Source organism: Miniopterus schreibersii (genome assembly GCF_964146895.1).
Source record: "Miniopterus schreibersii genome assembly, chromosome: 17".
NCBI classification, from domain to species: domain Eukaryota; kingdom Metazoa; phylum Chordata; class Mammalia; order Chiroptera; family Miniopteridae; genus Miniopterus; species Miniopterus schreibersii.
In genome coordinates, this window is record NC_138117.1 from 43411782 (window position 1) to 43438401 (window position 26620).

Here is a 26620-nt window from a genome sequence, read left to right on the forward strand (position 1 = left end):
AGATTTGAAACCCAGAGACAGTAGAACAATTAGATTAGGCCATGTGAAACTTGAGGACATGCTTATATATTCAGTGAAGACACTAAAACAAAGACACATGGAAATATTTGCAAAACACACACAGAGAAGACTGTGTTCCTAACAGTCTGCAGATGTGTTCCCAATGGTCTACAAATCAGTAAGAAAAAACAAGCAGCACAACAGAGGATGAGCTGAGGATGCGATCAGCTGTTACAGAAGAAACACAATGGCTGACAAACATAGAACATGGTCAATCTCACTAATAATTTTTTAAATGGCAATTTGGTAAGGTTCTAGTTTTGTCTACCAGACTGGCCAGCACTCGGAGTTGGGTCACAGCCATTGCTAGTGAGGGTGGGAGGGTCGGCAGGCCTGGCACTCGACACAGCCTCCTTTGAGGGGTGTTATGTTACCAGGTGGATCTCCTTTCTGACCCAGCTGCCCACTTCTTGAAATTGATCTGGTGGAAATTATCTCGTGAGTCCAGGACTGAGGGTGAAGATGGCCATGCAGTGTTGCTGAGAGCGGATCCCTGTGCCCCAGGGACTGGCGAGTAAGTAAATCTCAGTTCATTCGTTCAAGGGAACAAACACTCAGCAGACACCAAAAACAAAAGGTCCATCTAGGTGTGCTGACCTGGCACATGGCTTATGGGCACATCCAGATGCCTGCCAGACCAAGCATTTCCCCTGGTCTGAACCCCACCCCAGGGTGTGGCCAGTTGGCCTTCTTCCAGGACCTCATGGTTCCCAGCTCCCATCACTGGTGCCAGCTCCCAGCCCCCTCAAACCCTCCACTTCTCTCCACATGCCCCCTGAGCAAGTTGCCCTAGGTCACCAGCAGCAGCACCATCCTGACAGCCCCAAAGCACCAGACACAAGCGTTGGGTAGCACACTTTACTGAGGCTTGGGCAGGGGCAGGATGGGGTACATTGCAGAGTGGCAGAGCAGACTTCAGAGCACAGACACCCCAACCAAGCCCCTCGGCCACTTCCACCAGCAGGAAATTGACACCAGTCTCCAGTGACCTTGCTGTCCTCTTCTCTCTGGTTCACTCACCCTGGACCCCCAGATCCCTCTCCATGGCTCATCAGAGGAACCTGGGAGGGGAGGTCAAGGCCAGCTCTTGGTGGAACCACTGTCCTTTCCAAGGAGGCCAGGACACAGAAGTGCCCAGGGCCTGGGTCAGCCGCACAGGGACGAGGGAGAGCCAGTCGACAACCTGGCCCCAGAGGAGCCCTGGAGTGGCCGCTGAGCACCACATGGTGAGCCTGGGCACGGGACAAGCCACATGGCCAGGGGGTGCGGAAGGCTGCGCTGGACTCGGGCAGGGACAGGACCACAGACCCTCGGTTGGAGCAGGAAGGGCCAAGATAAGTAGAACCTTAAGACCTACCTCCAGGGGTCCCCTCCTGCCTCCCCCACCCAAAGTGCCCCAGTCCATCTGTTCCACCCCACACAGAGGGTGGGCTTCCTCAGCCCCTGCTTGGGGAGCTGGCCTTCAGGACCACCTGCCTGAGGGGGGCGGGCTGGGAATCTCTAGTTAAGAGGTGGAGTCCAGACATGTGAGTGTGTGTGCACGCCTGTGGGAGTCAGAGTGTGAATATGTGAGCATGGGTGTGTATGCAGGTGTCCCACACTGCAGGCAGGGCGGGCTGTGTGTGTGCACAGCACTATATTTGTGTGAGCTAAGGTGAGTCTGCCTGCGTCTGTGTGTGACTGGTGTCCTCAGTGTGCACATGTGGTTATGAGGCCTCACCCTCAGGCCTACCCTGTGATCTGTTCATCTCCACACTAAGCACCCCCCCACACACCCTTGCTCTCAATCCTCACCAGGCCCGAGGTTCCCCAGGCAGCCCAGCACCACAGACCTGGGTGCCCACCTGTTCTTCCTCAGCACCTCACTCCCAACTCTCTGCTGGGAGCCCCGCCCCCACCCCCAAGTTCAGACTGAGGTCTCCAGACTCAGAAGTGACTTTATTTGTAGAAGACACTAACAGCTGGGCTGCTCAGCTGGGCCTGGCTCCTCCTGTCTTCCCCTCAGAGACCTGGTGGTCCCAGCCCCCTGCCCTCACCCCCAGACCTCCTGCCCACCCAATGGATGCCTGTGGCCTGGAGGTGTCCTGCTGGCTGGGACTCAGAGCTGGTAGAGAAACGGAGTAGGGCAGGGGCCACAGATGGTGGAGCCAGGCCAATGCTGCCCCAGCCCCAGCCAAGCCAGGCTGAGGAGGGGGCAGCCATAGGTCCCAGGGAACAAGTTCAGAAGCCCTTAAGGAAGGAGACCTCAGAGCCCAGCCCGGAGGAGGGTAGGCCCCAAACTGAGCAGGAGCCCCCCAGCCAGGGCCCAGGGGCTGCCCCCAGCCCCAGACACCCCATTGCACAAATCTTTCTCGCAGCAGTCCACGTCTACTTTTAAGATCCCAGAGTTAATGAAGCCCATCAGATAATCTGAGAAAAAGTGCCGCTTAACGAAGTCGCAGGATGAGGCACACATCCTGTTCACGGAATGGTCCTTCCTGCCTGGGGAAGAGGAGGGGGAGCCTGAAACTGGAGCCCTACCTGGATCCTTCCTGCCCCTGCCCAGGGCCCAGCCCAGGACCTGGCCCCGGACCCCAGAGCATTGGAGATGAGGCCCTCAACCCACCCACACTGTCCCCAAAGACATGGAAAGGGCCGTGGAGGGGCCAGGGCAGGACAGGCACCTTTTGCTCTCACACAGCAGGCCAGAGGGGTTCAGACCACCCCCAAGCTCTCCCCCCTGGGTCCAGGTCCTGGCTTACTGCTGCTGGGGTCAGCGATGCGGACGCTGGCGCACACCGTGTCCGACGGCTGGCACTGCTTCGGGGTGCAGTGGCTGGAGTTGGTGGTCAGCGTGCAGTCCTGGCACCACAGGCCATGAGCTGGGTGGGCCCGAGGAAGGGGATGACCAGGGAGTGGAGGGCCAGCAGCCAGCCCCCGCACCTCCCCACCTGCCTGCTGCAGGCCATCCTGCAGAGCCATGGGCTGTGGGAGGCCAGGCGCACGCTGGCCAGCAGTGACCAGGCCAGACTGGCACCTGGAGGACAGGTCCTGGACCTGTGCCCCTTCCCGCTAGTTTACAGGGAGGCTCCTCCCACTGGGGGTGCCAAAGCCCCCGGGCCCCCTCCCGCACCGCGCCTCCTCACGCACCCTCCCTCCCAGAGTTCAGCTGGTTCTAAGCTTTCGAGGACCAAACGGGACTTGATGGGGTCCAGGCGGGTCCCCTGCACTGAGGAGCTCCCAGGCAGTGCCAGCTGGTGCATTGTGCCCCCAGGAGCGGGAGGGGGGCTGGGCCACAGGGGTGAGGGCCCGCTGGGGTCGCGGGGGCCCCGGAGGGGGCGTGGGCTTGACGGGCGGTGGGGGTGGGGGCGGGTGGCCCAGAGCCCGGCCCTCCTGGCAGCCTGGTCACCCGGGCGGGGCCCGGACTCACCGGGCGCGGAGCAGAGCAGGGCGGCCAGCAGCGCCAGGCCGAGGCCCGTCGCGGCGTCGGGCAGCATGCTGCGGCCGGCTCCTCCGGGGCGCGAGTCTGGCAGGGAGAGGTCTCGGTCAGCAGACAGCCCCCGGCAGGGCCCGAAGAACGCTCTCCTTCCCTGGCCTCCAGACGCAGCCTCCCGCCGGGGATCCGCCGCCCGGGTCGCCCGGAGCTCTGAGACCCACCCCCGACCCGGCCCAGAGCGCCCACCGTCACAGCATCCCCTGCAGCGGGCACGGCGCCGCCCCAGACGCACCCACCCTGCGCCCAGCACCTGTGCGATGGGGGCGGTGCGGGGGCGCGTCTCCTACCCGGGGAGCGGTAAGTGCGTCCGGAGAGGAAAGGGCGCGCCGGGGGCGAGCCCACCGCACCTGACGGGGGGAGGTGCGCACGCCGCGTCCGCACCGCCACCCTGGGCCGGGGCCCGGGAGCCCCGCGCCGAGCCCTCTCGCGTCGCCTCCCCCGCGCAAGCTCAGCGCTCACCGAGGATCGGAGCGTGGGGCGCAGCCAGGGTCGGGGGGCGCACTCACGTCCCTGGGGCGTCCGCACTCGGATGCTCTGGGCAGCGCGGAGCCTGGTGTCCTTCGGTCTCCCTGCGGACCGGAACCGGGCGCTGCTTCGTCTTTCGGGGAACGCAGCCGCAGACGCGGCCCCCGCGCGAGGGGCGGGGCGGAGCTGGGGGGCGCGAGGGGCGGGGCGCCGGGCTCTGGGGTCTCGGCCGGTCGCTGGCCTGCGCGGGCCCGTGCCCAGAGCGGGCTCCCGCCCTCTCCAGTTCCTGCTCCCTCCACCCCTCTGCCTGGCTGAGATCCCTTTGGAATTTCTCGGAAGGACGTTTACTGAGAGACGGAGCAAAACGCACAAAGACGCAGGGAGGGAGGGAGGCAACGTGCGAGGCGCTGGTGCACTCGCCGCCCGGGGCCCCTCCCCTCCTCAGCCCCATCCGGGCTCCACTCGTTCGGGGCTGTTCTCTCTTGAGCACCCCTGAGGACCACCACCCGCAGCCCCAGCTACCCCTAGGACTGCCCTGTCCAGCCCCCCCCAACAAGTCCCAGTTTGGGGCAGGACATCAGCGCCCTCTGCCGCCTGGGCTGCGGTCTTAGCCGTGTCTCTAGCCTTCCGGCCCAACAAAGCTATTACAGGCGCTGCGCCTGCGCCCCCGGGCCCGAACCCGCCCTGCTGCGCCCTGAATAAGTACAGCTGAGGCGCAGGTGTGGGGGTCGTTCCTTTGGTACTGTCCTCATTTATTATTATGGACTACCCACTGCTGGCCTAGCGCCACCCTGGGGACCGGACAAGATGAAAAGAGGGTTTCTGCCTCCCTGAATATATATATACTTTTTAATATATCTTTATTGATTTCAGAGAGAGGAAAGGAGAGGGAGAGGGAGACAGACAGAAACATCAATGACAAGAGAGTCATTGGGGATGGAGCCCGCAGCCCGGGCATATGTCCTGACCGGGAATCAAACCGCGATCTCCTGGATCCTAGGTCGATGCTCAACCACTGAGCCACGCCCAGCCAGGCCTGCCTCCCTGAATCTTACATTAGACAATGATTATCTCTGATCTGTCGTAGTGAGATGTGCCAATCATAGCATTCACTGAGCACATACTGTGTGCTCTAAACCCTTGATGTGTATCTCATTACACAACATCCCTACAGAAGGTGTCCTCATCATTACTGCCTTATAGAAACCACAGCGCTGAGAGGCTGAGCTCCCTGCCCAAGGGCACACAATGACACAGTGGCCAGGGACACAGCTGATGTTGGAACCTAAGCACTTGGCTCCAGAGCCTGTACACCTCACCGCTCTCCTGCTGCTCCAGCAGAGTGAGGGCAGAGGAGGGGATGGACAAGCAGCCCTGACTTGGGGGTTGGGGTTTCTGCAGATCCAAAAGAACTCAAATATGACCCCAAAGTCAGAAGTCAGCAAACACCCAAAGGGAATAAGCTCCAAAGTGAAACACAGCAGAGACAGTGATGAGTGGCATTTAAATCCCCACAAACTTTCTAAATTGAAGGTGTCAGATATAAAATATAAAATCCATCTGTTTACAGGCTTAAGATATATTACAGGCAGGAACACTATCAGAACTGACCGTGCTCACCTGAAAAAATAGAGCCTCTAGGAATGAAAATCTTTTCACTGAAATTAAAAGGTCAACAGAAACCTTGAAAGAGTTATGTTAAGTGAAAATTAAAGTCATTAAGAAGCACATATTGTATGGTTCTCTTTATATGAAATGTCCAGGATAGAGAAATTCAAAAGAGACAGAAAGTAGATTAGTGGTTGCCTGGGTCTGGGAGAAGGAAAGAACGAGTAGTTTCTGCTGATGGTCAAGGGGTTTCTTTTCCAGGGATGAAAATGTTCTAAAAATAGATGGTTAATGATGGTTGCACAGGTCAGTGAATATACTAAAAACCACTGAATTGTATGCTTTACAAGGGTGAATTTTACAGTATATGGATTATATTTCAATAAAATGGCTGTAAAAAAACAAACCCTCAGCAAATGTGTTAGGTAGCAAATTAGACACAGTTGAAGAGGGAATTTGTGAACTGGAATATAAATCTAAAGACATTATCAAGAATATAGCACAAGGGATAAGGAGATGGAAAATAGAAAAGAGCAGTTAAGATACAAAAGATAAACAGCAGTGTGGTGGTTGTCAGAGGGAAGGAGGTGGGGAGTGAAGGGGGCCTAAATATATGGTGAGGAGAGAAGGTATGACTTTGGGTGGTGGGCACACAGAGCAATATACAGGTCTTATAACATAGAAACCCACACCTGAAACCCATGTGTTCATACTAATCATTGTCACCCCAATAAATTAAAAAAAAAAAATAGTATGCCAAGAGCTAATGTAAGTCTGGATGAAATCCCAAAGGACAGAGAGTCAATATTTGAAGAGATTATGTCTGAAAATATTCCAGAACTGGTGAGACATAGGTATTGATAGAGAAGCACAATGTATACTGAATAGAACAAACAAACAAAAAATTCTCACCTAGGTACAGCATAGTGAAATTGCAAACCACCAAAGGCAAAATATCTTTAAATCAGCCAGAAAGGAAGGGAGATCAACTCTAAAGGAATAGCAGCTGGGCTGACAGCAGAAATTCTTTTTTTCTTTTTTTAAATATGTCTTTATTGATTTCAGAGAGAGGAAGGAAGAAAGAGAGAGATAAAAACATTGATGAGAGAGAAACATGAATCTCTGCTTCCTGCATGCCCCCTATTAGGGACTGAGCCCACAACCTAAGCATGTGCTTAGACCCGCAATCGAACCAGAACTTCCTGGTGCATGGGACAATGTTTAACCAACTAAGCCACTCCAGCCAGGCACAGTAGAATTTCAACAGCAACAGTGAAAGCCAAAAGACTGTGAAATAGCATCTTTAAAGTGCTCAGAAGAAAATAACTGAGATTAATATTTACATCGGTGGACTTTGAGTGAAGCAGATTGCTCTCCAAGGTGTTGGTGGGCCTCACCCAATCAGTTGAAGGCCTGAATGGAACAAAAGGCTGACCTCCCCTGAGCAAGAGGGAATTCTGCCAGCAAATGGCCTTTGAACTTGAACTGAAACATTGGCTCTTCCTGACTCTCCTGCCTGCTGGCCCACCCTGCAGATTTTGGACTTGCCAGCCTCCATAATCCCATGAGCCAATTCCTTAAAATAAATCTCTCTCTCTCTCTCTCTCTCTCTCTCTCTCTCTCTCTCTCTATATATATATATATATATATATATATATATATATATATATATATATATATTCATTCACCTACAGGAATTTTCTGAAATGTAAGTCTATGATGTCCATCCTGACCTCAACCTTTCTATTCCCATTTCTGCAGACATCCCTGATCACTGACCTTGAAGCCATTCCCAAGTTCTCTTTATTTGCCCAAGACACGGTGAGGCCATAAATAGTGTTGTTTTAAGTCCCTACATTTTAGGGTAATTTGTTATGCAGCAAAAGATAAGATAGGTGGGTGGAGCCTGGTGGGGGCATGATGGGGGCTGTGGGAGCAGAAGCCCCGTATTCAAAGAATAACATCCAAGGGGTTAGGGCCAGCCCTTCGGGAGTGCAGCTCTGGGCCGGCTCCCCAGAGCAGAGACTGAGCTCTCCCACACTGGGCTTGGTTGCCAGGGAAACGGATATTCCTATCTTGGTTTCCAAGCTACTCTGCCTTCCTCCCAACAAGAATAACAACCCCTCATGATTACAAAAGAAAGGGAATGGAAGCGGAATGAGTCCGTGCAGCCGCCCTTCTGTCTGCACAGCTCTGCAGGGAGCTGGTGGCAGCTGCCTTGGCCTCCTCTTCCCAGCTTGACCTGGCCCGGAGGCCCGGATTCTGGTGAGGGAGCACAGAGATCTTGCCCTGGCAGGTGACACTCTGGCAAGTTCTCTGCAGCCTGGGGGGACTCTGTGGCCATGGTGCATGTCTGATGTTGTGCTCAGGGTCCAGGATGATTGTCTAGCGTGGCCCACAGCACAGTGGCCTCCCGGGTGGTCAGAACCAGGGACAGTGTCAGAGGCCACTGCTCTCCAGCCATTGGCCGGTGCATCTTGGCTGGCACATCTGGTACTCAGAAGTCCTAACAGGCCTCTGGGTCATGCCCTCGTGGGGAAAAGGGCGAGGGTGGGGTCATGGAGAGATGTGCAACTGGGCTTCTTACCTGGTATTTTTGGTGACACCATCAGAATCCCTTCACACCTTGGTGACTGCGGATGTGGGTGCCGGCTGTGTTACAAGGAAGGGCCATTTCCCAAAGACCGACTCCCTGGCCTCACTGAGAGGGCCAACCAAGGGTCTGCAGGGACACTCTGTCATTCACATAGCACATTTCCTGAACTGCAAGATGGAGACCATCCCTGACCCCCGGGGCCCCCAGAATAGTGAGGGGACAGGATTGTGCTGGGCTGAAGGGTGGTTCCTAAAAGATGTCCAAATGTTAACCCTTAGACCTGGAATTGTGACCTTATTGGAAAAAGGGTCCTTGGGGATGGGATTAAGTTAAAGATCTGGAGATGAAGCCCTCCTGGTGTCCTTATAAGAGAAAGGAGCCGCAGCTCTCAGGTGCAGACACAGGGCGCGGCCATGTGTAGACAGAGCCAGAGTCTGGAGAGGTGTGGCCACAGCCAAGGACCACCTGGAGCCACAGAAGGGGCAGGAAGGACTCTCCCTGAGAGCTTTTTTGTTGTTTTAAGCCACCAAGTTTGTGATTTGCTGCAGCAAGAGGAGCAGGCAGGAGAGAGGAGAAAAGGCACAACCCCAGTGGACATGGGCAGGAGGGACCCCTGAGTTGCTGGCACCTGTGTGTTCCTTGTGGAGAAATCTGTGTGAGGCCTGGGGGCGGAAGGTGCCCAAGGAGGAAAGTTTTGGAGAAGAAAAATGAGGAGGAACTGGATTGGTGTCTGCTGGGAGCAGAGGAACCTTCTCTATGGTAAAGGGTATACCAGAGGGGCTGGGGAACAGCAGGCAGGAGGGGGGTCCGCGCTGGTGTAGGAGCATCTCTTCCGATGGTCCGCGGTGTCATTTGGTGGCAGAACAAGTGAAAAGAGGGCATAAAGGGACTGCTAGACTGCAGGAGGGAACAAGGGAACTAGCTGACCACAGCCTGCAGGGAGGGCTACCAGGAGACCACGGACCTCCACCCTCAGAGGTTTGAGGCCAGTTGGCTGGGCGTGTAATTTTCCTGGGGCTGCAGAGAAGGGCTGGAGGGGGCTGGAGGTGTAGTTCACCAGGAAGAAGAGGGATGATAGCATTGACGACAGGTCTGAGCCAGGAGGGAGTGGGTAGTGAGGGACAGGGGGGCAAGTAGTCTCCTGAGATCCAGGAAGGCAGGGACTCCCTCCCCCTGTCCTTCCTCTGAGTCATGCCTTCACCTCCTAACTCACTGAGAGCACACAAGCACCTTACAAACCTGAGGTTGAGGTTTGGAGGCAGAGCTGTGGGTGGCCAAGAGTGGCTGTGCTAATGTGACCACGGGAGGGGCTGGCGAGGTGAAGCAGAGGGAAGGGTCACTGGAAGTGAGGAAGTCAAGGACCCGAGAGCCGACGCTGGCTGGGGAGCAGAGTGGAGCAGAAGACCTTGAACCCACTGGGCTCATGTTCTGACCGAGGGGAGTGACCAGGACAGCAGGGGGGTGGTGACCTGGAGCAGAGAGGGTGGCAGAACTGATGCATGGACATCAGAGAGTGGGTATTTGGGGGCTTAGGGAGTGGGCAGGAATTATCTGGAAGGGGCATCTCAGGGCGAAGATAGGCACAGGCAGAAAGCACAGAACTTCAAGATTTTTTAAAAATATATATCTTTATTGATTTCAGAGAGAGGAAGGGAAAGGGAGAGGGAGAGATAGAAACATCAATGATGAGTCAGTGATTGATCGGCCGCCTCCTGCACGCCCCCTACTAGGGATGGAGCCTGAAACCCAGGCATGAGCCCTGACCTGGAAATGAACAGGGATCTCCTGGATCCTAGGTCAATGCTCAGCCGCTGAGCCACGCCAGCCGGGCCAGAACTTAAAGATTTTAACCAACTTCATCACAAGTGTATTTCATGCAAACAAACGACAGGCTCACCTTGGCTGGTTGGGCTCAGTGGTTACAGTGTCAGCCCGTGGACTGTAGGGTCCCGGGTTCAACTCCGGCCAAGGCACTTAGCTTGGTTGCAGGCTCAATCCCTGGCCCCCGCCCGAGTGCGGGAGACAACCAATCAATGTGTCTCCCTCGCCCTCCCTCTCTCTCTCTCTTTCTCTCTCCTTCCCTTCCACTCTCTCTGAAAAAGCAATGGAAAAAAAATATCCTCAGATGAGGAGTAAAGAAAAAAAAAGAATGACAGGCTCCACTGGAAAGACAAATTGTCCTTCTGGAAAGAAAGCCAAGTATACACTTGGGAGTAAAAATAATTACTCAGGTAAAGAAGGTCACTTCACCACAAAGAGTTCATTCTGTGGGAAGATGCTGCCCTTAAATGCAAATATTAGAAGAGGTGGCTGAAAATTTATTAGCTATGCACCCATCTCAAGAAGTTAGAGAGAGCAATATGAATCTAAAGAAATAAGAAGGAAGGGAATAAAGGTGATTGCAGGGGTTAGTGAAATAGAAAATAGTTCCAGTAGAGGGCGGTGGAAGCTGGAGGCTGGAAGCTGTCTCTTTGCACCTGACTGATCCCCTGGTTCAAGGAGCTGGAGGTCCACGGAGACTGGACTTGGGGTGAGTTTAGTTCAGCTGCTCAGTGCCAGCATCAGGGACCCTGTTTCTTTCCATTTCTCTGCTCAGGTTTTAGTCTTATCAGCTTCATCCCAAACCCAGGTACTTAGGCAGCCGCATCCTGGCTCCTGGCTGCCAAGAACTCGGGGCGGCAGATCTGCTTCTCTGTCCATGGAGGGAACATTTCCCAAAGATCCTGGAAGCCCCCACCAGAGGGCTCTGCAACACTGGGCCAGGTGGTGTCCAGAGCTGAGGTGGGGAGATGCCAGCAGTGGTCTCAGACCTGAGCCCCCTCCCCAGAGCTGATGCTCCCTGGGCTGGTGCGTCACCAAGAGGAGGGGTATGGATGCTTGACGGACAACCTCAGCGCTGGCATTTACCCAGAGGAGATGAAAACTTATATCCACACAGAAACCTACACAAGGATGTTTATGGCAGCTTTATTCATAATCGTCAAAACTTGAAACAATCAAGACGTCCTCCAGCAGGTGATGGATAAATATAAACTGCGGTCGTTGGTCCAGACAATGGGATGTGATTCAGAGCTAAAAGGAAATGAGCTCTCAAGTCATGTGACTTGGAGGAGCCTTAAATGCCTGTTACTAAATGAAGAAGCCAGTAGGAAAAGGGAACATAGTATATGATTCCTACTACAGGACATTCCAGAAACTGCAACACTGTGGACACAGTAACAGGATCAGCAGTTGTGGGGGCAAGTGGAGGTGGGGCGGGGGTGGGGGATGAGTAGGTGAGCATAGAGGATTTGGGGGGCAGTGAAAATCCTCTGTATGATACTATAATGGTGAATGCGTGTTATTATACATTTGTCCAAACCCACAGAATGTACAGCACCAGGAGGGAACCTGATGTAAACTGTGGACTCTGGGTGTTATAATGTGTCAGCGCAGGTTCATGGGTTGTAACAAAGGTCCCACTCTGACTGGGATGTCAATACTGGGGGAGGCTCTGCATGGGGCGTGGTATATAAGAAATATCTGTACCTTCCTCTTAATTTTGCTGGGAACCTAAAATTGCTCTAAAAAAGGTCTTTTTTCTTTTTTAAGTTTAAGAACTGAGGGGTAAAAATCAATGCTGGCCTGGGCATATGGGGCTTGGTCAAGGGCCGCTCTGAGCTGGGCACTTCTCACCTAGGCACTGAGTCTCCTTCCATAAAAGGAGGGCCTGGGACTCTCTCACCTGTGAGGTCCACCAGCTCTAACATCCTAGAACTTCAGACATGCTTCCACCAGTCAGGTGGCCTCCGTCGCCCCTCGGTGTGCTCCGGGTGCGGCCCTCCCAGCACCAGCACCCCTGTTTTCCGCCTCACTGACCTGTGGGCAGGGGTGTGGCGACCCTGAGGCTGCATTCTCTTCCACACCTACAAGTTCCACTGTGACCAGACCCAGCAGCCAGTGGGGCACAAACACAGACAAGGTCAGGCTGCCCTCAGGGAGCTCCAGCCTGCTTGGAGAGACAAAGGGGTCAGCAGTTCTCCCCAGCTCAGTGTGGGGACCCGCAAGGTGAGGGTTAGGGCGAGAGGCAGAAGAGGACCAGGCACTTGGGCTGTGCTGGAGAAAGAGGAGAGTGGGGCCTAGGGTGTAAGCAGAAGGGTCTGTCCAGCTCAGAGGACAGGACTTGTGGGGCGGGAGGTGGAGCCTGGTCTGAGCCTCAGTGGCCCAGGGCTACAGCGGATGGACCAAGACCAAGACCCCATCCCCTTGGTTGGGACTTGCAAGAGCCGCCCAGCGGCCAGCTTTCTGGAGGTCCTGTGCTGCCTGTCCTGCAGCTGAGGAGAGGCCAGCGTGGCCTGGAGAACACCGGGCGGGTGGGCACAAAGTGCGCAGCCCAGGCATCCTGCGGCTCTGTAGCTGGGCCCGGGAGGCCGGCCTCCAGCTTGAGCGGAAGGGTGCGGAGCCCAAGCCTCGCGGGCCCAGCCCGTTTCCTGCCCTTGCACACAGAGCAGCACATGACGCTCTCCTGCGCTTCATCTGCTTGAGTTTTCTGGCTCAGCCCATGAGCCTCTTCCTTCCTTTCCATGGCTACACGGATCCCTGCCGTTATTCTGAGGATTTTTTGTTTGTTTTTTAGTAAACCTCACCTGAGGATAGTTTTTCCATTGATTTTAGAGAGAGTGGAAGGGGGTGGGAGAGAAACATCAGTGTGAGAGACACATCGACTGGTTGCCTCCTGCACCCGCGGTGCGGGGCTGGGGGTCAAACCTGCAGCCCAGGTACAGGACTTTGACGGGGAATCAAACCTGCAGCTGTTTAGTCCACAGGCCGGCACTCTAATCACTGAGCAACACAGGTCAGGGCTAGCCTGAGGTTTTTAACGTCAGTTGAAGGAGATTGAATTCTAATGCAGTGAAGTAAAGGATGTGGGCGATATGCTTTTGTTGTGCCCCAGAGAGCTGGGGGCCAACTCAGCACCCCTCAGTGGGGGTGGAGGCAGTGGGGGTGTCAGTGGGCCAAGACGGCAAGGAGCCCAGGCCAGTGCCTGGGTGCTCTGACCCACATGTCTAAGTGGAAAGCCTGGAGTTGGCAGCAGGGGAGATGGGGCACTGGGGGGGGGGGGCTCAGCTTCTGGCTCAGGGAGATGTGCCACAAGGAAGGAGAAGGGTAGAAAATTAAGGAAAGGGGAGTTTGTTTTTATTCTTTTAGTGTGAGGCACTCGACTGTGTTTACATGCAGAAGCAGAGGGCCGGGCCCAGAAGCAGCACAGCCTCCCCATGCAATCCAGCAAGTCCGCCAGGACTGCAGCCAGAGGGCTTGGAACAGGCCTGCAGGGAGCCTGCATGTTGGGAGCCGGTGACGTGTCTGGCCCGGTCCATGCCACCTGAGGGTCTGGAGTCAGGGACTCGACCCTCCCCACAATGACCCTTGATATTGAGAGCCCGCTATGTGTCTGGACATGGTCCACGTAGCCTGAGGGCCTGGAGCCAAGGACTTGTCGCTCCCCACAAGTTCCTGTAAGGATCCGAGATAAAGATAATTACCAAGGTCTGGGCTCATGCGGGAGGCAGGATGTTTACTCTGAAAGTGTGTTTGTGCGGCCTTGAAAGAACTACTTTGTGTCCCCCTCACCTCATTACCAGCTGTTTGTTACTCACTCTATAATAAAGGCGTTGAAGCCATTTGGGGCTGCCCCTCATCGGAGGGCAGCCTCCTGATCCCATAACTGCGTTTGTCTCTTTCATTCCCACCCCTCGCACTCAGGTGTGTTCATCTTTCAGGCTGGTTCTGACACCTGCACACCGTGGTCACAGCAGTGCCCGTCAACAGATGGGCAGATAAACAGAATGCGGCCCAGCAGTACCCCGGAATTGTATTGTTCAGCCTTAAAAGAGAGGGGAGTTCTGACACACTACAGTGTGGATGAGCCTTGAAGACATGGTGCTCAGTGAACTAACCAGTCGTGAGAGAATGAATCCCGTGTGTTTTCACTTATACAAGGTCCCTGGATTAGTCAGATTCGAGACGGGCAGGGGGAGGGGAGGGGAAGTCAGTGGAGCGTCTGTCGGTTTGCAGAGATGACCACGGCCTGGGGATGATGGTGGTGATGGTCACACGGCAGCGTGACTGCTTAGTGCCACTGAACTGTCCATGCAAACATGGTTAAGATGGCAAATTTTATATTATGTACATTTACCACAATTTTTAAAAATTGGGGAAATAAAAAATCAGGAGGCAGAAGAGGCCTCTCCCGCAGTCCACGAAGGGTCACAGGAGGGCAGAGGAAGGCAGGCTAACCCTGGACAGCCCAGCACTGAGAGCAGGGGCACCCTGAGGTCAGGGTGGGTGGTGGTGGGAAGGCCATCTCTGAGGAGGTGACAGCTGAGCAGGTAAGGGGAACAGCATTCCAGGCAGTGGGTGAGCGAAAGGTGAGAGGTGGGGTGGGTATAGTGGGAGGACTTTTATTGTGTCTTTATTTAAAATACTCTTCTGAGACCATGGAATGTCAGTGAGCTGCCTCAGGGTTGAAGGCACCTGGTCAGTGGTCTGCAGCTGGAAGGCCCGTGACACCAAGCTCCTGGGCAGGGTGTTGGCTGGGCCAGGCTTGCAGGCTTACTGCAGGGCTGAGGCATTGAGGCCAGCGGGCCAGGCCAGGGCAGAGCAGCACAGATGGACAGGACTTCCCAGGCCAACCACAGTGACTTCCCTTCCCTTGGTTCCTGAAGTCCAGGAGGAAACCTGTTCAATTGTTTGAGGCTGGAGCTGGGGGGGCCAAGACCCAGAGCCTCCAGGAAGCCCCCAGCAGTGCTCTTTGTCACACTTCCCACGGATCCAGGGCCCCAGCAGGACAGAGTGCAGACCCATGGCCCCGAAGGATGAAGGTGCTCACCGCTGTGTTGCTCGCCCTGCTGTTGTGCAGGCAGCCAGGTACTAGGAGCAAGGGGGCAACCCAGCAGCAAGGGGCCTGCGGAGACCTCCAGCCTGGGGAAAAGAAGTAGCTTGGAAAGAAAGAGGGCTTCAGGCTGGAGTCTGAGGCCAGAGGGAGATGGATGGTGTCTTGAGCTCCCACCGGTCTCCAAACCTCCACAGCCCCAGCCAGTCCCTGGGGGTCATGGATTCCCCTTCCCTCAAACCTAGGCTAGGCCTCTATGAAATGCAAGCTTTGGGGTTCCCTCTCCTTCCCCAGCCTCAGTTTCTTTCTCTGTACAATGGGCAGGCCACCCTGAGGGTGTGGGTGGGGCTGCTCTCAGCAGCTGGTGGTGTGAGGACAGTGCCCGGCCACTCAGTAAGCAGGGCCAGGGCACGCGGAGACCCAGGGCCCTCACGAGCTTGGAGCGGGGGGGGGGGGGGGGGGGAATGCAGTGGAAGGGGGGGGAAAGGACGGGTCTGGGGGGGGTGGCACTGGGGCCCCAGGTAGCAGAGGTTTACTCCTGTTCCTGTGCGGCCAGGGAGAGGACAGGCGCCGGACGAGCAGGACGAGGGTGAGGACGTTGGGCCGGAGGACTATGACGACGACGACGACGAGGACGAGGAGCCTGAGGGGGGCGCCGGCAACAAGGACGGAGGTCAGGCCCCAGCCTGGCCTAGAGCACACGCTTCTCTCTCAGCCCTGCTCGTGGGTGCCCCAGGTGCTGGGCTAGGTGTGGGGCTGCAGCGATGTGTGCGGGGAGCCTGACACTCAGCAGCCCCCGAGTGCCCTCAGCTGCCATCCAGAGAAGGGAGCTCAGAGGAGTCACTATGGGGAGGGCAATGGTGCTGGGCAGAGAGGTTGAACAGGAGTTCACCAAGCAGAGGGGTGCAGCCGAGCCTCAGCATGGAGAGGCCTGCGGATGCACATGCCCTGGGCGCTGAGTCCGATCAGAAAGAAAGGAGCTGTCTGGCCCTGGTAGGCAGAGTGGTGAGGGGAAGGTGGGACAACCCTGGAACCAGGTCTTGGATAGGTTCCTGCAGGGAACTGGGAATCAGACAAAGGCTCAGAGCAAAGTACCAGCAAGAGATGAGACCGTCCTGCCCCTCACCCTGACACAGCACCCCAGGTGGTTGAGGCCACCCCTCCTGTCCCGCCTGTAAGGGTACTGCCAAGGGCATCGCCAGCCTCCAATCTGCATGGCCTGGGGCTCCCAGCACACCCTTGCCGCCCATACCCCCGCATGTCAGTCCCTACACCCAGCATCCTGACCGCGACCCCCAGGCCTCAGCCAGTGTGGGCTCTGCTGGCCAGTCACCAGGAGGGGTGCAGGGAAGCTCCGCAGGGCGGGCTCTGCAGGGGACCAGTGTAGGGGGAGTCCGGGAGGTGAGCTGGGGGCTGGAGGACTGTGGTCTCGGGCTGAGCCCGTCTGTCCCTAGGGCTGCGGTGCTATTCCTGCCACGCCCTGCACAAGGAGGAGCAGTGCCACCAGATGCGCAGCTGCCCCCTCGGCCAGCGCTTCTGCAAGACCCTCATCTCCCACTGGAACACGGGTGAGTGGCCACGCTGGCCAGCAAGGCACATAGCCCTTGAGGGGCCTTGTCCTGTCCTGACATCCAGCATGATTTGCCCTTTCTCCACCCCCCCCAGAATCGGGTCCTCTGACCACCTACTCGGCATGGTGTGCGGACATGTGTAAGCCTGTTGCCAAGGAGGTAGAGGGGACCCTGATGACCATGACCTGCTGCCAGACCACCCTGTGCAACACCCCACCCTGGCAGGGTGGGCTGGGTGTTGGGGCAAGAGGTCCCCAGGGCAGCTCCAAAACGGTAGCCCTCCTGCTCAGCCTCCTCCTTGGCCTCTGGGCAATGGGGTCCTGAATGGAGCCACCCCTCTCCACCCCAGCCTGGCTCATACCTGGCTGGCCAGCACCCATTCAATGTCGTCCTCTCCTGTCCCCACCTCTAGCACCCCCCCAGCTTTGGAAAATAAACTTGGAGGCCAGCACTGGCTCCTCTCAGCCCATCTACATTTCCTCAGTTTCCCCGTCTGCCCTGCTCTCCCACTGCCTGTGCTTGGTGGGGTGGCCAGTGCATGGGTCTCAGGTCCAGGCCTCAGCCACTCACTATATGCCTGGGGGAGCCCACCCAATTCTCTCCCCAGCTTCCCGCCTCCATCCACTCATATGCCACCCAGCGCACCTGCGGAAGGCTTTGGGAGAGAGGCTGCAGAGACTGCATTGGGGGGTGGGGTAAGGTTAATCAAGGGGGGCTGGGAGAGGGGGAGAAAAGGGGGAGGCAGGAGGGTGGACTGAGGTGTGACTTTTCAGCCAGCCCCTCAGCCTGGTGGGCATAGGTTGAGAGGAGTGGGGCTGGAGGTGGGGGAAGCCTGTCAAGAGGGGGCTCAGAACGGGCATGTGGGTTCTTGAGCAGAGGAGGGGGGCAGTGAGAGGGGGCTGGGTAGGAGAGCCCAACCCTGCCTGGGCCACGAGGTGACCTGGTCCTGGTGGGCTCCCCAGGGTCTGCTCTGGCTGTGCTGTGCTGTGTGCCGGCTGCTGAGTGCTTGGCCTCCTTGACCGCACCAAATGCTGCTTTCACCAACCCTTGGCCTCAGTTTCCCCATCAGAGCAGTTATGGAACAAGCTTAGAGGACTCCTAGATCCCCACCAGCTCAACATCCCTGGGTTGGGAAGTCCAGAGTCCTCTTCTGCTAGCTGTGTCCTCAGCAGGCAGCCTAACCCGCCCCCTCCATTCCCTCCTTCCCTTATTCATAGAAACCTCCAGGTCTACCTGGAGGAGGGGGGCAAATCCCTTAGATGAAGGTGGCATGTCTCCTTCCCCTTCCTCCTTCCTGCTGGTTGGAATGATGGCTGGAGCTCAGCATCCACCTTGTACCATGAGGCAGCACACTAAGAATGACAGGGCAGCATGGAGGAAGGGGCATGGATCACTGATGAGCTGGAGCCATTATACCAGTGGTGGGGGGGGGGGATAAACTTCTGTGCTGAAGCTAGTTATTTTAGGTTTCTCTGTCACTTGCACTTTCACACTCACCCACGCACATGCACACACTCATGGACACACACACACACACACACACACAGCCCCTGCTAAGGCACAGTAGGTAAGAGCACAGCTCAGGGGTCAGCCTGTCTGGGCTCAAATGTTAGGCCCACGCCCTGCAGCTCACACTCCAGGTGAACCTCTTCACCTCCCCAGGTGGCTTCCTGCTCTGCCAAGTTGGACGGTGGGTGAGCCCCACAGCAGGGCCACAGTGAGGAGAGTAAGCGTAAGCGCTTAGCAAACAGGAGCTATTGCTGTCATTATGAATCCAGTGACCCCGGGTACCACCTAGTACATATTGATGGGGAGTCACTTATTATCAAAAGCCTCATTGGCCTTACCTGCCCACCTTAGAAGTACTGGGCACTGTCACCTACATTCACAGAATTCTTCTGTGGCCCCTGCAGAGGTCTGAGTGCACAGACCCCGCCCACCACACCCTCAGAGCCAACCTCCCTCAAGGCCCTCCTGGGAGAGGGGCTGCAGGCTCAGTCGGAGGGGCTGCCCTGGCCTGGGGCTCCTACTTTGGTGACAGCCTCTTTTGCAGGGTCCTGGCATGCTGCTGGCAGCTGGGCCCCCAGTGCTGCCCTGCGGAAGCAGAAAGTACAGCCCCCAGTCCTCACAGGGCTCTAACCAGCCCCTGCCTGAGGGAGCAGAGGAGGCAGGTGACCTTCCAGAGCTTGCCCCTCACCCTGGGCACATGCAGGTGCTTGCCCCTCCCAGAGCCTCCTGGCCTTGGGTAAGGGCTCTGCCCCGAAGCACCGACATCGCTAAGGCTTCTGTCCTTCTGCAGTGTGACTTAGGGACCCCAACGGTAAAGGGGCCCATAGGTCCGAGGGCTGAGGTGCTGACCAGACCTCTGAATCAGTCGCTTCCTGGCTGTGATCTTGGCAATCTCTGTGCTCAGGTCCCTGCTCCGACCCCTGGGGCCGGCCCTGGGGGGCTCAGGCTCTTGTGCTCTTACCTGTGGAGGCACCTTTTGTGCGTTCTGTCCCTCTTCCCAGCATTGGGTCAGCCCTCTGGCCCTGCTCCCTTCAGTGACCCCCACCCCCACCCACTTGCCCCTAAGTGAGGAGGAAACAAATGAACCATTTGGGCTGAAGTACCCCTTCCATGCCTCACCACCCTCACCCTGAAACCAGCCTCTGGGACCACATCAGGGCCCTGTGTCCCCCACCCAGCCCTGGCACTGGGAGTAAGCTCAGGGAGGACACTGTGTTCCCTTCTTTTCTGGGCCCACAGGGCCTGTCAGTTGGAGCCAGTGGCCTCTCAGGTCCCCTTCCTTCCTCCCACCCTCACCCAGACCCATTTTGTCCTGTGTGCCTGTGTGCCTCCCCGCTTGGGTCACTTATTTATTTTTGTTTAACCTCACTGGAGGATATGTTTGCCATTGATTCTTAGAGTGGAAGGGATGGAGGGAGGGGGCAGGAAGAGAGAAACATCTATGTGAGAGAGACGCCCGGACGGAGCCGGGAATGACCCTTGGGTGCGCAGGCAGACGCTCTAACCACTGAGCACACCGGCCAGGGCCACCTGCCATTCTTTGCTCAGCCCACCCCACCCAGTCTTGGCTCCTCAGGAGTTCCTTCTGCCAGCACAGGAAGCAGGTGGCTGAGGTGGCATTTCTGGTCCTTGAGAATGGGGTGCAGATGAGGCAGGACATTGCTGAGGAGGGAGGTTCCGAGCAGCGGTCCCCACTCTCCGTGGCAGCCAGGTCTGCAGGGGCCCATGGACCTGGACAGGTCAGCGCACCCAGGTGCTACCGGGAACTTCCCGGAGCGGAGGGGCAAATGCCGGCTGCGCTACTCACAGCCCCTGACCGCGGGGCAGGTCCGCGGGTCACAGCCCCTGACCGCGGGGCAGGTCCCCCGGGTCACAGCCCCTGACCGCCGGGCAGGTCCCCCGGGTCACAGCCCCTGACCGCCGGGCAGGTCCCCCGGGTCACAGCCCCTGACCGCGGGGCAGGTCCCCCGGGTCACAGCCCCTGACCGCCGGGCAGGTCCCCCGGGTCACAGCCCCTGACCGCGGGGCAGGTCCCCCGGGTCACAGCCCCTGACCGCCGGGCAGGTCCCCCGGGTCACAGCCCCTGACCGCCGGGCAGGTCCCCCGGGTCACAGCCCCTGACCGCCGGGCAGGTCCCCCGGGTCACAGCCCCTGACCGCGGGGCAGGTCCCCCGGGTCACAGCCCCTGACCGCGGGGCAGGTCCCCCGGGTCACAGCCCCTGACCGCCGGGCAGGTCCGCGGGTCACAGCCCCTGACCGCCGGGCAGGTCCGCGGGTCACAGCCCCTGACCGCCGGGCAGGTCCCGCGGGTCACAGCCCCTGACCGCGGGGCAGGTCCCCCGGGTCACAGCCCCTGACCGCCGGGCAGGTCCCGCGGGTCACAGCCCCTGACCGCGGGGCAGGTCCCCCGGGTCACAGCCCCTGACCGCGGGGCAGGTCCGCGGGTCACAGCCCCTGACCGCAGGGCAGGTCCGCGGGTCACAGCCCCTGACCGCGGGGCAGGTCCCCCGGGTCACAGCCCCTGACCGCGGGGCAGGTCCCCCGGGTCACAGCCCCTGACCGCCGGGCAGGTCCCCCGGGTCACAGCCCCTGACCGCCGGGCAGGTCCGCGGGTCACAGCCCCTGACCGCGGGGCAGGTCCCCCGGGTCACAGCCCCTGACCGCGGGGCAGGTCCCGCGGGTCACAGCCCCTGACCGCGGGGCAGGTCCCCCGGGTCACAGCCCCTGACCGCGGGGCAGGTCCCGCGGGTCACAGCCCCTGACCGCCGGGCAGGTCCCCCGGGTCACAGCCCCTGACCGCCGGGCAGGTCCCGCGGGTCACAGCCCCTGACCGCCGGGCAGGTCCGCGGGTCACAGCCCCTGACCGCGGGGCAGGTCCCCCGGGTCACAGCCCCTGACCGCCGGGCAGGTCCCCCGGGTCACAGCCCCTGACCGCGGGGCAGGTCCCGCGGGTCACAGCCCCTGACCGCGGGGCAGGTCCCCCAGGTCACAGCCCCTGACCGCGGGGCAGGTCCCGCGGGTCACAGCCCCTGACCGCCGGGCAGGTCCCCCGGGTCACAGCCCCTGACCGCCGGGCAGGTCCCGCGGGTCACAGCCCCTGACCGCCGGGCAGGTCCGCGGGTCACAGCCCCTGACCGCGGGGCAGGTCCCCCGGGTCACAGCCCCTGACCGCCGGGCAGGTCCCCCGGGTCACAGCCCCTGACCGCGGGGCAGGTCCCGCGGGTCACAGCCCCTGACCGCGGGGCAGGTCCCCCGGGTCACAGCCCCTGACCGCGGGGCAGGTCCGCGGGTCACAGCCCCTGACCGCGGGGCAGGTCCGCGGGTCACAGCCCCTGACCGCGGGGCAGGTCCCCCGGGTCACAGCCCCTGACCGCGGGGCAGGTCCCGCGGGTCACAGCCCCTGACCGCGGGGCAGGTCCCCCGGGTCACAGCCCCTGACCGCGGGGCAGGTCCCGCGGGTCACAGCCCCTGACCGCGGGGCAGGTCCGCGGGTCACAGCCCCTGACCGCGGGGCAGGTCCGCGGGTCACAGCCCCTGACCGCCGGGCAGGTCCCCCGGGTCACAGCCCCTGACCGCGGGGCAGGTTCGCGGGTCACAGCCCGCAGGGGTGTCCGGCGCGCAGGCCTGCAGCGCCGGGGGCGCAGCACGCGGGGGAAGCCTGGCCCTTGCGGTCAGCACTGGGCCTCCCGGCCTCGGAGAATAAGGGGTGAGGGGCCGGATGGAGCAACATGGGAAAAACCTGCGCTCGTGGTTCCCCGTTACTCGCCTCGTTCTTCCCGCCAGAGGGAAACCCGGGACGAGCGGCGCGGGGTGAGCACGGAGGGAGGGAGGCGCGCGGCCCCGAGGGGAGCGGGAGGGGCCGGCTGGGGCGCAGCACCGGGGCGCGGCCGTGGAGGGCCCTTCCCGCGCCTCCTTCAGCCGGGGGCTCCCGCGTCCCTCCGGGCTGCGGGCGGAGCGCGCCGGGGGCGGAGGGCGAGGTTGCGTCCCGGTGGAGGCGGCGCCGCGCGCCCCGCGCCCCGCGCCCCGCGCCCCGCGCCCCGCCCGCGAGGCTCCGTGGGTGGCGCGGCGCCGGCCTGGCACAGCCCCGGGCGCTGCAGGCCAGGGCCGCAGGCTGGGTGCGCGTTTGCCCCTGGGTCTGAGACGCGCTAGGGACGCGGCCTCTCCCCGAGACCCGGGCTCCTGCGCGCGTCGGAGGAGGGGCCGAGGGTGGTCGAGGCCGGGAGCCCGGAGAGCGGCGGAGCGACCCGACGTGGCACAGCAGCGCCCTCCTCCGCTCCGGCGGCCTGGACTGAGGGGCCTGTGCCCTGGCAGTCACCTGTGTCTGCAGCCTGTGGTGTGCGGAGACCCGGACGGTGACCTGCGGTCCGCTCCGTTTCTAACAAGGATTTTACTCCTTGGCGTGCACGGCACTTAGAGAAGCGAGTCAGTCCGGCCTCTGCCATTAAACGCTGCCCCCTCCCGTCGCGCAGACGATGCTCTAGAATGCTTCCTGAGGACCCACCAGGTTGGCTCCGGACGAGCGACTAGGGGTTCAGGGGTACAGAGGGCACGACCCTGCCCTCCGCAGCCGCCGCACAGCGTGGGGAAGCCTGGGGCAGGGGCGGGGCAGGCGCCCGCGGCAGGTGTCCAGCCCGAGGGCCAGGGCCAGGGGCCGGGGGATGGACAGGAGTCTAGGCGAGTTTACACCTGCCCCGGAGAGCAGCCGGCGCTGCGAGGGCACCGGGGTTCATTGCACCTTCGTATTGGTTCTTGGTTTTCCCTTAAAACTGGACCCCAGCCTCGAACTGCAGCTGGTTGAGTGGGGCTGAGATCCTCTGCCCCCTTCTTTCTGCGTGCTTCCCTGGAACAGGCCACCTTCCTTCACCCTCAGCTCTGGCTCCCACGAGTGCTGAGAACAGCCTCCTCCCAGGAGCCAGCTCCAGGAGGTACCTCAGAGCGATGCTGGTCTGAGGCCCAGCCAGGTGTATCTAAACATTTCCTGTAGCAGAAACCAGACTCTCGCTCCTTGCCAAGGCGGGGAAGCAGTGTGGTCACTTTATGCATTGTGGCTATGTGTGCTAGAGAAGGGGAAGCCAGGCATCCCCTTTTGACCTAACAGAGGATCCAAAGTATTTATACCTTAAAACACATATCACTTGGAATAGTACCTTCTAGAGCACCACATTTGGGGTGAGAGCCTACCAGGATTATGGACCCCTCGCAGAGAAAGGTAACCAGCACAGTCATGAGATGCCTTGGCTAAGAATGCCTCCTGCAGGAATGGATTAAGGACTCAGAGCACATTCTTTCTTCAGCACCCAGAGGACAGTGCTGTCTCCTAATCTCATGTAGGTTACTCTCAATAGCAGTTGCAGAGCCTGAGTCTGTGAAGGCTCAATGCTGGAATTCCACAAGTGGGCACAGATCTGAAGAGACAGATGAACATTCTTAACAGATGCTGTGTGAGCTGTGCTGGTGATGCTTCTACAAGCACCTGGGCCTGACCTGTCGCTGGGATCAACCTATTCCTGTTTGAACTTGTGAAATTGAGATGCTTTTAGATGGAATTAGGGAGCAGGAATATCAGATTTTCAACAATGCAAGATCCCAGTTGGTTACCTGGGGCTTGGCCTCCCTAGATAAGTTAGCTCAGGTCAAGTGCTACAAGGGAAACTAGAGCCGAGCAAAGGAGCAGTGCGTGGGGCAAGGTGTGATCAGGGACAACGACGCTGCTGAGAAGGGCCAGGCTCTGAAGGAGAGCAGGGCCAGCCCACCGATGCCTGCTCTTCCTGTTTCCAGAAGCCACGAGGAGCTGAAACAGGAATGACTGAGCATGTTTGGGTACCTAAAGAAGGCCGGATGCCTGGAGGGGAGGAAGGGGTCAGCCATGTGATGGGCCAGGCCAGAGGGGGCAGGAGTGTGTGGGGCCATTAGGGATCTGGGCAGGGCATGATGGGGCCAGCTGGCTGCTGTGCAGAATGCACCGTGAGGGAGGGGAGGGCGGGGGCGAGGCTGGAGAAGGGGCAGCCACCAGGGCCCATCCTACTTTCATGCAGCTCAGAACACAGGCCTGAGGCGAGGGGCAGCACCTTGACAAGTGGAGCGTGGCTCCCAAGGCACACTGCCTGGTGCCACATACAGGCAGTGGAGAAGGGCCGAGGAACTCCCGTTTGGGGTCCACAGAATAGGCATTGGCCCATGGCACACATCCTGGTGCCTGACACAGGTGTGGAGACCTGTCCTCTGGCAGAAGAAGATTGTTCGCTTAACTGAGTAAACGCTGATGCTGGTTACAGAGAAGAGGAAACCAGCCAGAGTGAGTGACTGGTGTGGGGTTCTGGGGAATCAAGTATTCTGTTTAGTCATGTCCTGTTTGAGACGCCCGTTAGGTGTCTAGGTGGAAGTACACACGCAGGGGAGGAGAGGGGCCATGTCCCCATACACCCCGTGTCCCCCCGTCCCACAGGGAGAGCTCGTTCAGTGCGCACAGTCTTGCTTCTGCAGCCACTGAGGGGCGGTGCCCCTCCCCCTTCTGGTGCAGGTTTCCTGCTCGAGCCTTAACTGCAAGCTCAGGAAAGTGAAGAGCTGTGTCTAAAGCAAGACCTCTCTGAAGAAGGGGTCACAAAGAAAGAAACTTGTGAGGCTGGAGGACTTTGTCCCAGCCTTTTTCCTTAGTTCTTACAGGAAGCTTTCCGTGGTCCTTCCTCTCCTGGGAGCAGAGAGATGGAAAAGCTCACAGGCAGAAAAAGGAAGACACTGAGCCCCAAGGAGTCAGTTGTACAAAGGAACCTGCTGAGGATGAGCAGGTGTCGAAGGGGGGGGGGCAGCAGGTGAGCTGCTCTGGCTAAAAAGCACAGCAAAGCCTGGCCGAGTCCTGAGGACGCAGCCCACATATTCCACACCTTTGATGCTTCATTTAAGGATGACTTTGAGGGGGTTCCTGTGTTCATTCCTTTTCAGAGAAAGAAACCCTACGAGTGCAGCAAGTGTGGGCTCATCTTCAAGCACAAGACCGATCACATTAGCCACCACCGGGTGCACACGGGAGAGAAGCCCTTCCAGTGCAACCAGTGTGGGAAGACGTTTCGGCACAGCTCCAACGTCACGAAGCACCACAGAATCCACACAGGAGAAAAGCCCTTTAAATGCGGTGAGTGTGGGAAAGCCTTTAACTGCGGCTCGAATCTCCTAAGACACCAGAAAACCCACACTGGAGAGAAGCCTTACGAATGTAAGGAATGTGGGAAAACCTTTGCTAACAGCTCGTGTCTCATTCGCCACCGCCACCGGGAAGGGCGCCCAGGGACGAAGCACTGAGCGCAGGGGAGCTATCCGCTCCACACCACTGCCGCCTCTGCTGTAGTGTCCACTCTGGCAACGGCTTTGAAGACGTTGGTCTGCATGCTCTTGGCCACCGGGTTCTGAGCCCTGCCCCGTGCAGCCTGGTAGAAGGCCTGTAGCCCCGAGCCAGACAGCAGTGCTTCTTTGAGGACCCAAGTACCCTCTGGACCAGACCTCCGCTGTCCCCGATATGCTGGCTTCAGTGACTGTCCTTCTTGGGCTGGAGCACCAGCCCTTGAACTCAGTCCCCCATCCCCAGGAACTGGACCCCCTGTGTATCTTCCTGGGCCAGCCATAATCCCAGATAAGTGTCCTGACTTACCCAAGTGGACCACTTGGGACACAGCTCCTCAGGCCTAAGTGCTGCCACATGAACGCTTCCTGCCGGGCCAGATGCTGGGGTCCCGGGATGCTAATGGACTCTCCATCCAGCCTGCACCTGCCACACAAACTCCAGCCACCTGTTGGGTGAACCGCAGGGTGGTCCTTTTGACCAGGGTCCCATCAGGATCCAGGTTTCACCAGGGGGACCGGGCTGATGCTGCTTCCCAAACTCACCTGCAGACCCCGCAGATATGGGTTTCTGAGTCTGAAGTCACCATTCCCTCCAGGTGAGCACCCGCGGTGCCTCAGCTCTAGTGCATGCCTTGGTCTTGGCATTGGGGGTGCCCAGTATGGGTTACACAGACCACTCCACAGCACCCCCGTCATACCATGTGTGCCTCGGGTCACTGCAGCCTTACCCACATGGCATTCTGGCTCTCTTTGTTCTTTGTGTACATGCCTCTTGGTGTGTGTATGTTTGTTTCCTGGTGAGCTTGCATACTCAGCGTATTGGCTCTCACCTTGCATCCCCTGGGAAGTGGGTTTGTGAACACTCTCACATACAGCTGGTGGCCTTGGGCCTGTGGTGGGGCAGACACCGGTCTGGTGTTTCCCACTGTTAATTTATTGTCCAGAAATTTAACTCTGCAACTAGTCAAAGCTGTTGAACTTTTACTTTGTGATCCCTTTACTCCTTCAGTCAATATTAAGCAAGTGTGCTCTACCTGGGGTGGATGTTCCCTCCTTTTTGTGGTTTCCTGTGGCCTAGTGTCCATGTGGCCTTCCAATGCAGATGGTGCTGCACTGGTTCCTGGTTACTC

General features: G+C 58.7%; 2 protein-coding genes across 6 annotated transcripts; one reads left to right on the forward strand and one right to left on the reverse strand.

Annotated features, from left to right (window-relative positions):
- Nucleotides 1-906: 906 nt before the first annotated feature.
- On the reverse strand, nucleotides 907-4313 carry LY6H (lymphocyte antigen 6 family member H). Of its 3 annotated transcripts, none has more exons than XM_081116572.1 (4): nucleotides 3995-4313; nucleotides 3470-3565; nucleotides 2802-2921; nucleotides 907-2541 (listed from the first exon to the last, which is right to left on the reverse strand). In XM_081116572.1, exons 2-4 carry the CDS (start codon nucleotides 3534-3536, stop codon nucleotides 2306-2308), a joined length of 423 nt encoding a protein of 140 aa, XP_080972698.1. In that variant the 5' UTR covers nucleotides 3537-3565; nucleotides 3995-4313; the 3' UTR covers nucleotides 907-2305. The 3 variants fall into 3 exon arrangements, with proteins under 3 accessions (XP_080972698.1, XP_080972700.1, XP_080972699.1); XM_081116574.1 differs by having other exon boundaries at nucleotides 4042-4139; XM_081116573.1 differs by lacking the exon at nucleotides 3995-4313 and adding an exon at nucleotides 3823-3960.
- A 10484-nt stretch (nucleotides 4314-14797) lies between these two features.
- Nucleotides 14798-25215, forward strand: GPIHBP1 (glycosylphosphatidylinositol anchored high density lipoprotein binding protein 1). 3 transcript variants are annotated; one of them, XM_081116757.1, is made up of 4 exons: nucleotides 14798-15110; nucleotides 15632-15748; nucleotides 16530-16643; nucleotides 16741-17115. In XM_081116757.1, the coding sequence occupies exons 1-4, from the start codon at nucleotides 15059-15061 to the stop codon at nucleotides 16968-16970; spliced, it is 513 nt and encodes a 170-aa protein (XP_080972883.1). In that variant the 5' UTR covers nucleotides 14798-15058; the 3' UTR covers nucleotides 16971-17115. The 3 variants fall into 3 exon arrangements, with proteins under 3 accessions (XP_080972883.1, XP_080972884.1, XP_080972882.1); XM_081116758.1 differs by lacking the exon at nucleotides 16741-17115 and adding an exon at nucleotides 25095-25215 and having other exon boundaries at nucleotides 14989-15110; nucleotides 15632-15811; XM_081116756.1 differs by having other exon boundaries at nucleotides 14990-15110; nucleotides 15632-15811.
- The last annotated feature ends 1405 nt before the right edge of the window (nucleotides 25216-26620 follow it).

Bases quoted from the DNA above. Each gene is read 5' to 3' on its own strand.
- LY6H (XM_081116572.1), bottom strand. From the start codon at position 3,536: ATGCTGCCCGACGCCGCGACGGGCCTCGGCCTGGCGCTGCTGGCCGCC. The intron at 2,922-3,469 runs GTGAGTCCGGGC...GGGCCCACCCAG, and splicing joins CCTGCTCTGCTCCGCGCCCG to CTCATGGCCTGTGGTGCCAG. The intron at 2,542-2,801 runs GTAAGCCAGGAC...CCTCTTCCCCAG, and splicing joins CATCGCTGACCCCAGCAGCA to GCAGGAAGGACCATTCCGTG.
- GPIHBP1 (XM_081116756.1), top strand. From the start codon at position 15,059: ATGAAGGTGCTCACCGCTGTGTTGCTCGCCCTGCTGTTGTGCAGGCAG. The intron at 15,111-15,631 runs GTACTAGGAGCA...CTGTGCGGCCAG, and splicing joins GCTGTTGTGCAGGCAGCCAG to GGAGAGGACAGGCGCCGGAC. The intron at 15,812-16,529 runs GTGCTGGGCTAG...GTCTGTCCCTAG, and splicing joins CCTGCTCGTGGGTGCCCCAG to GGCTGCGGTGCTATTCCTGC.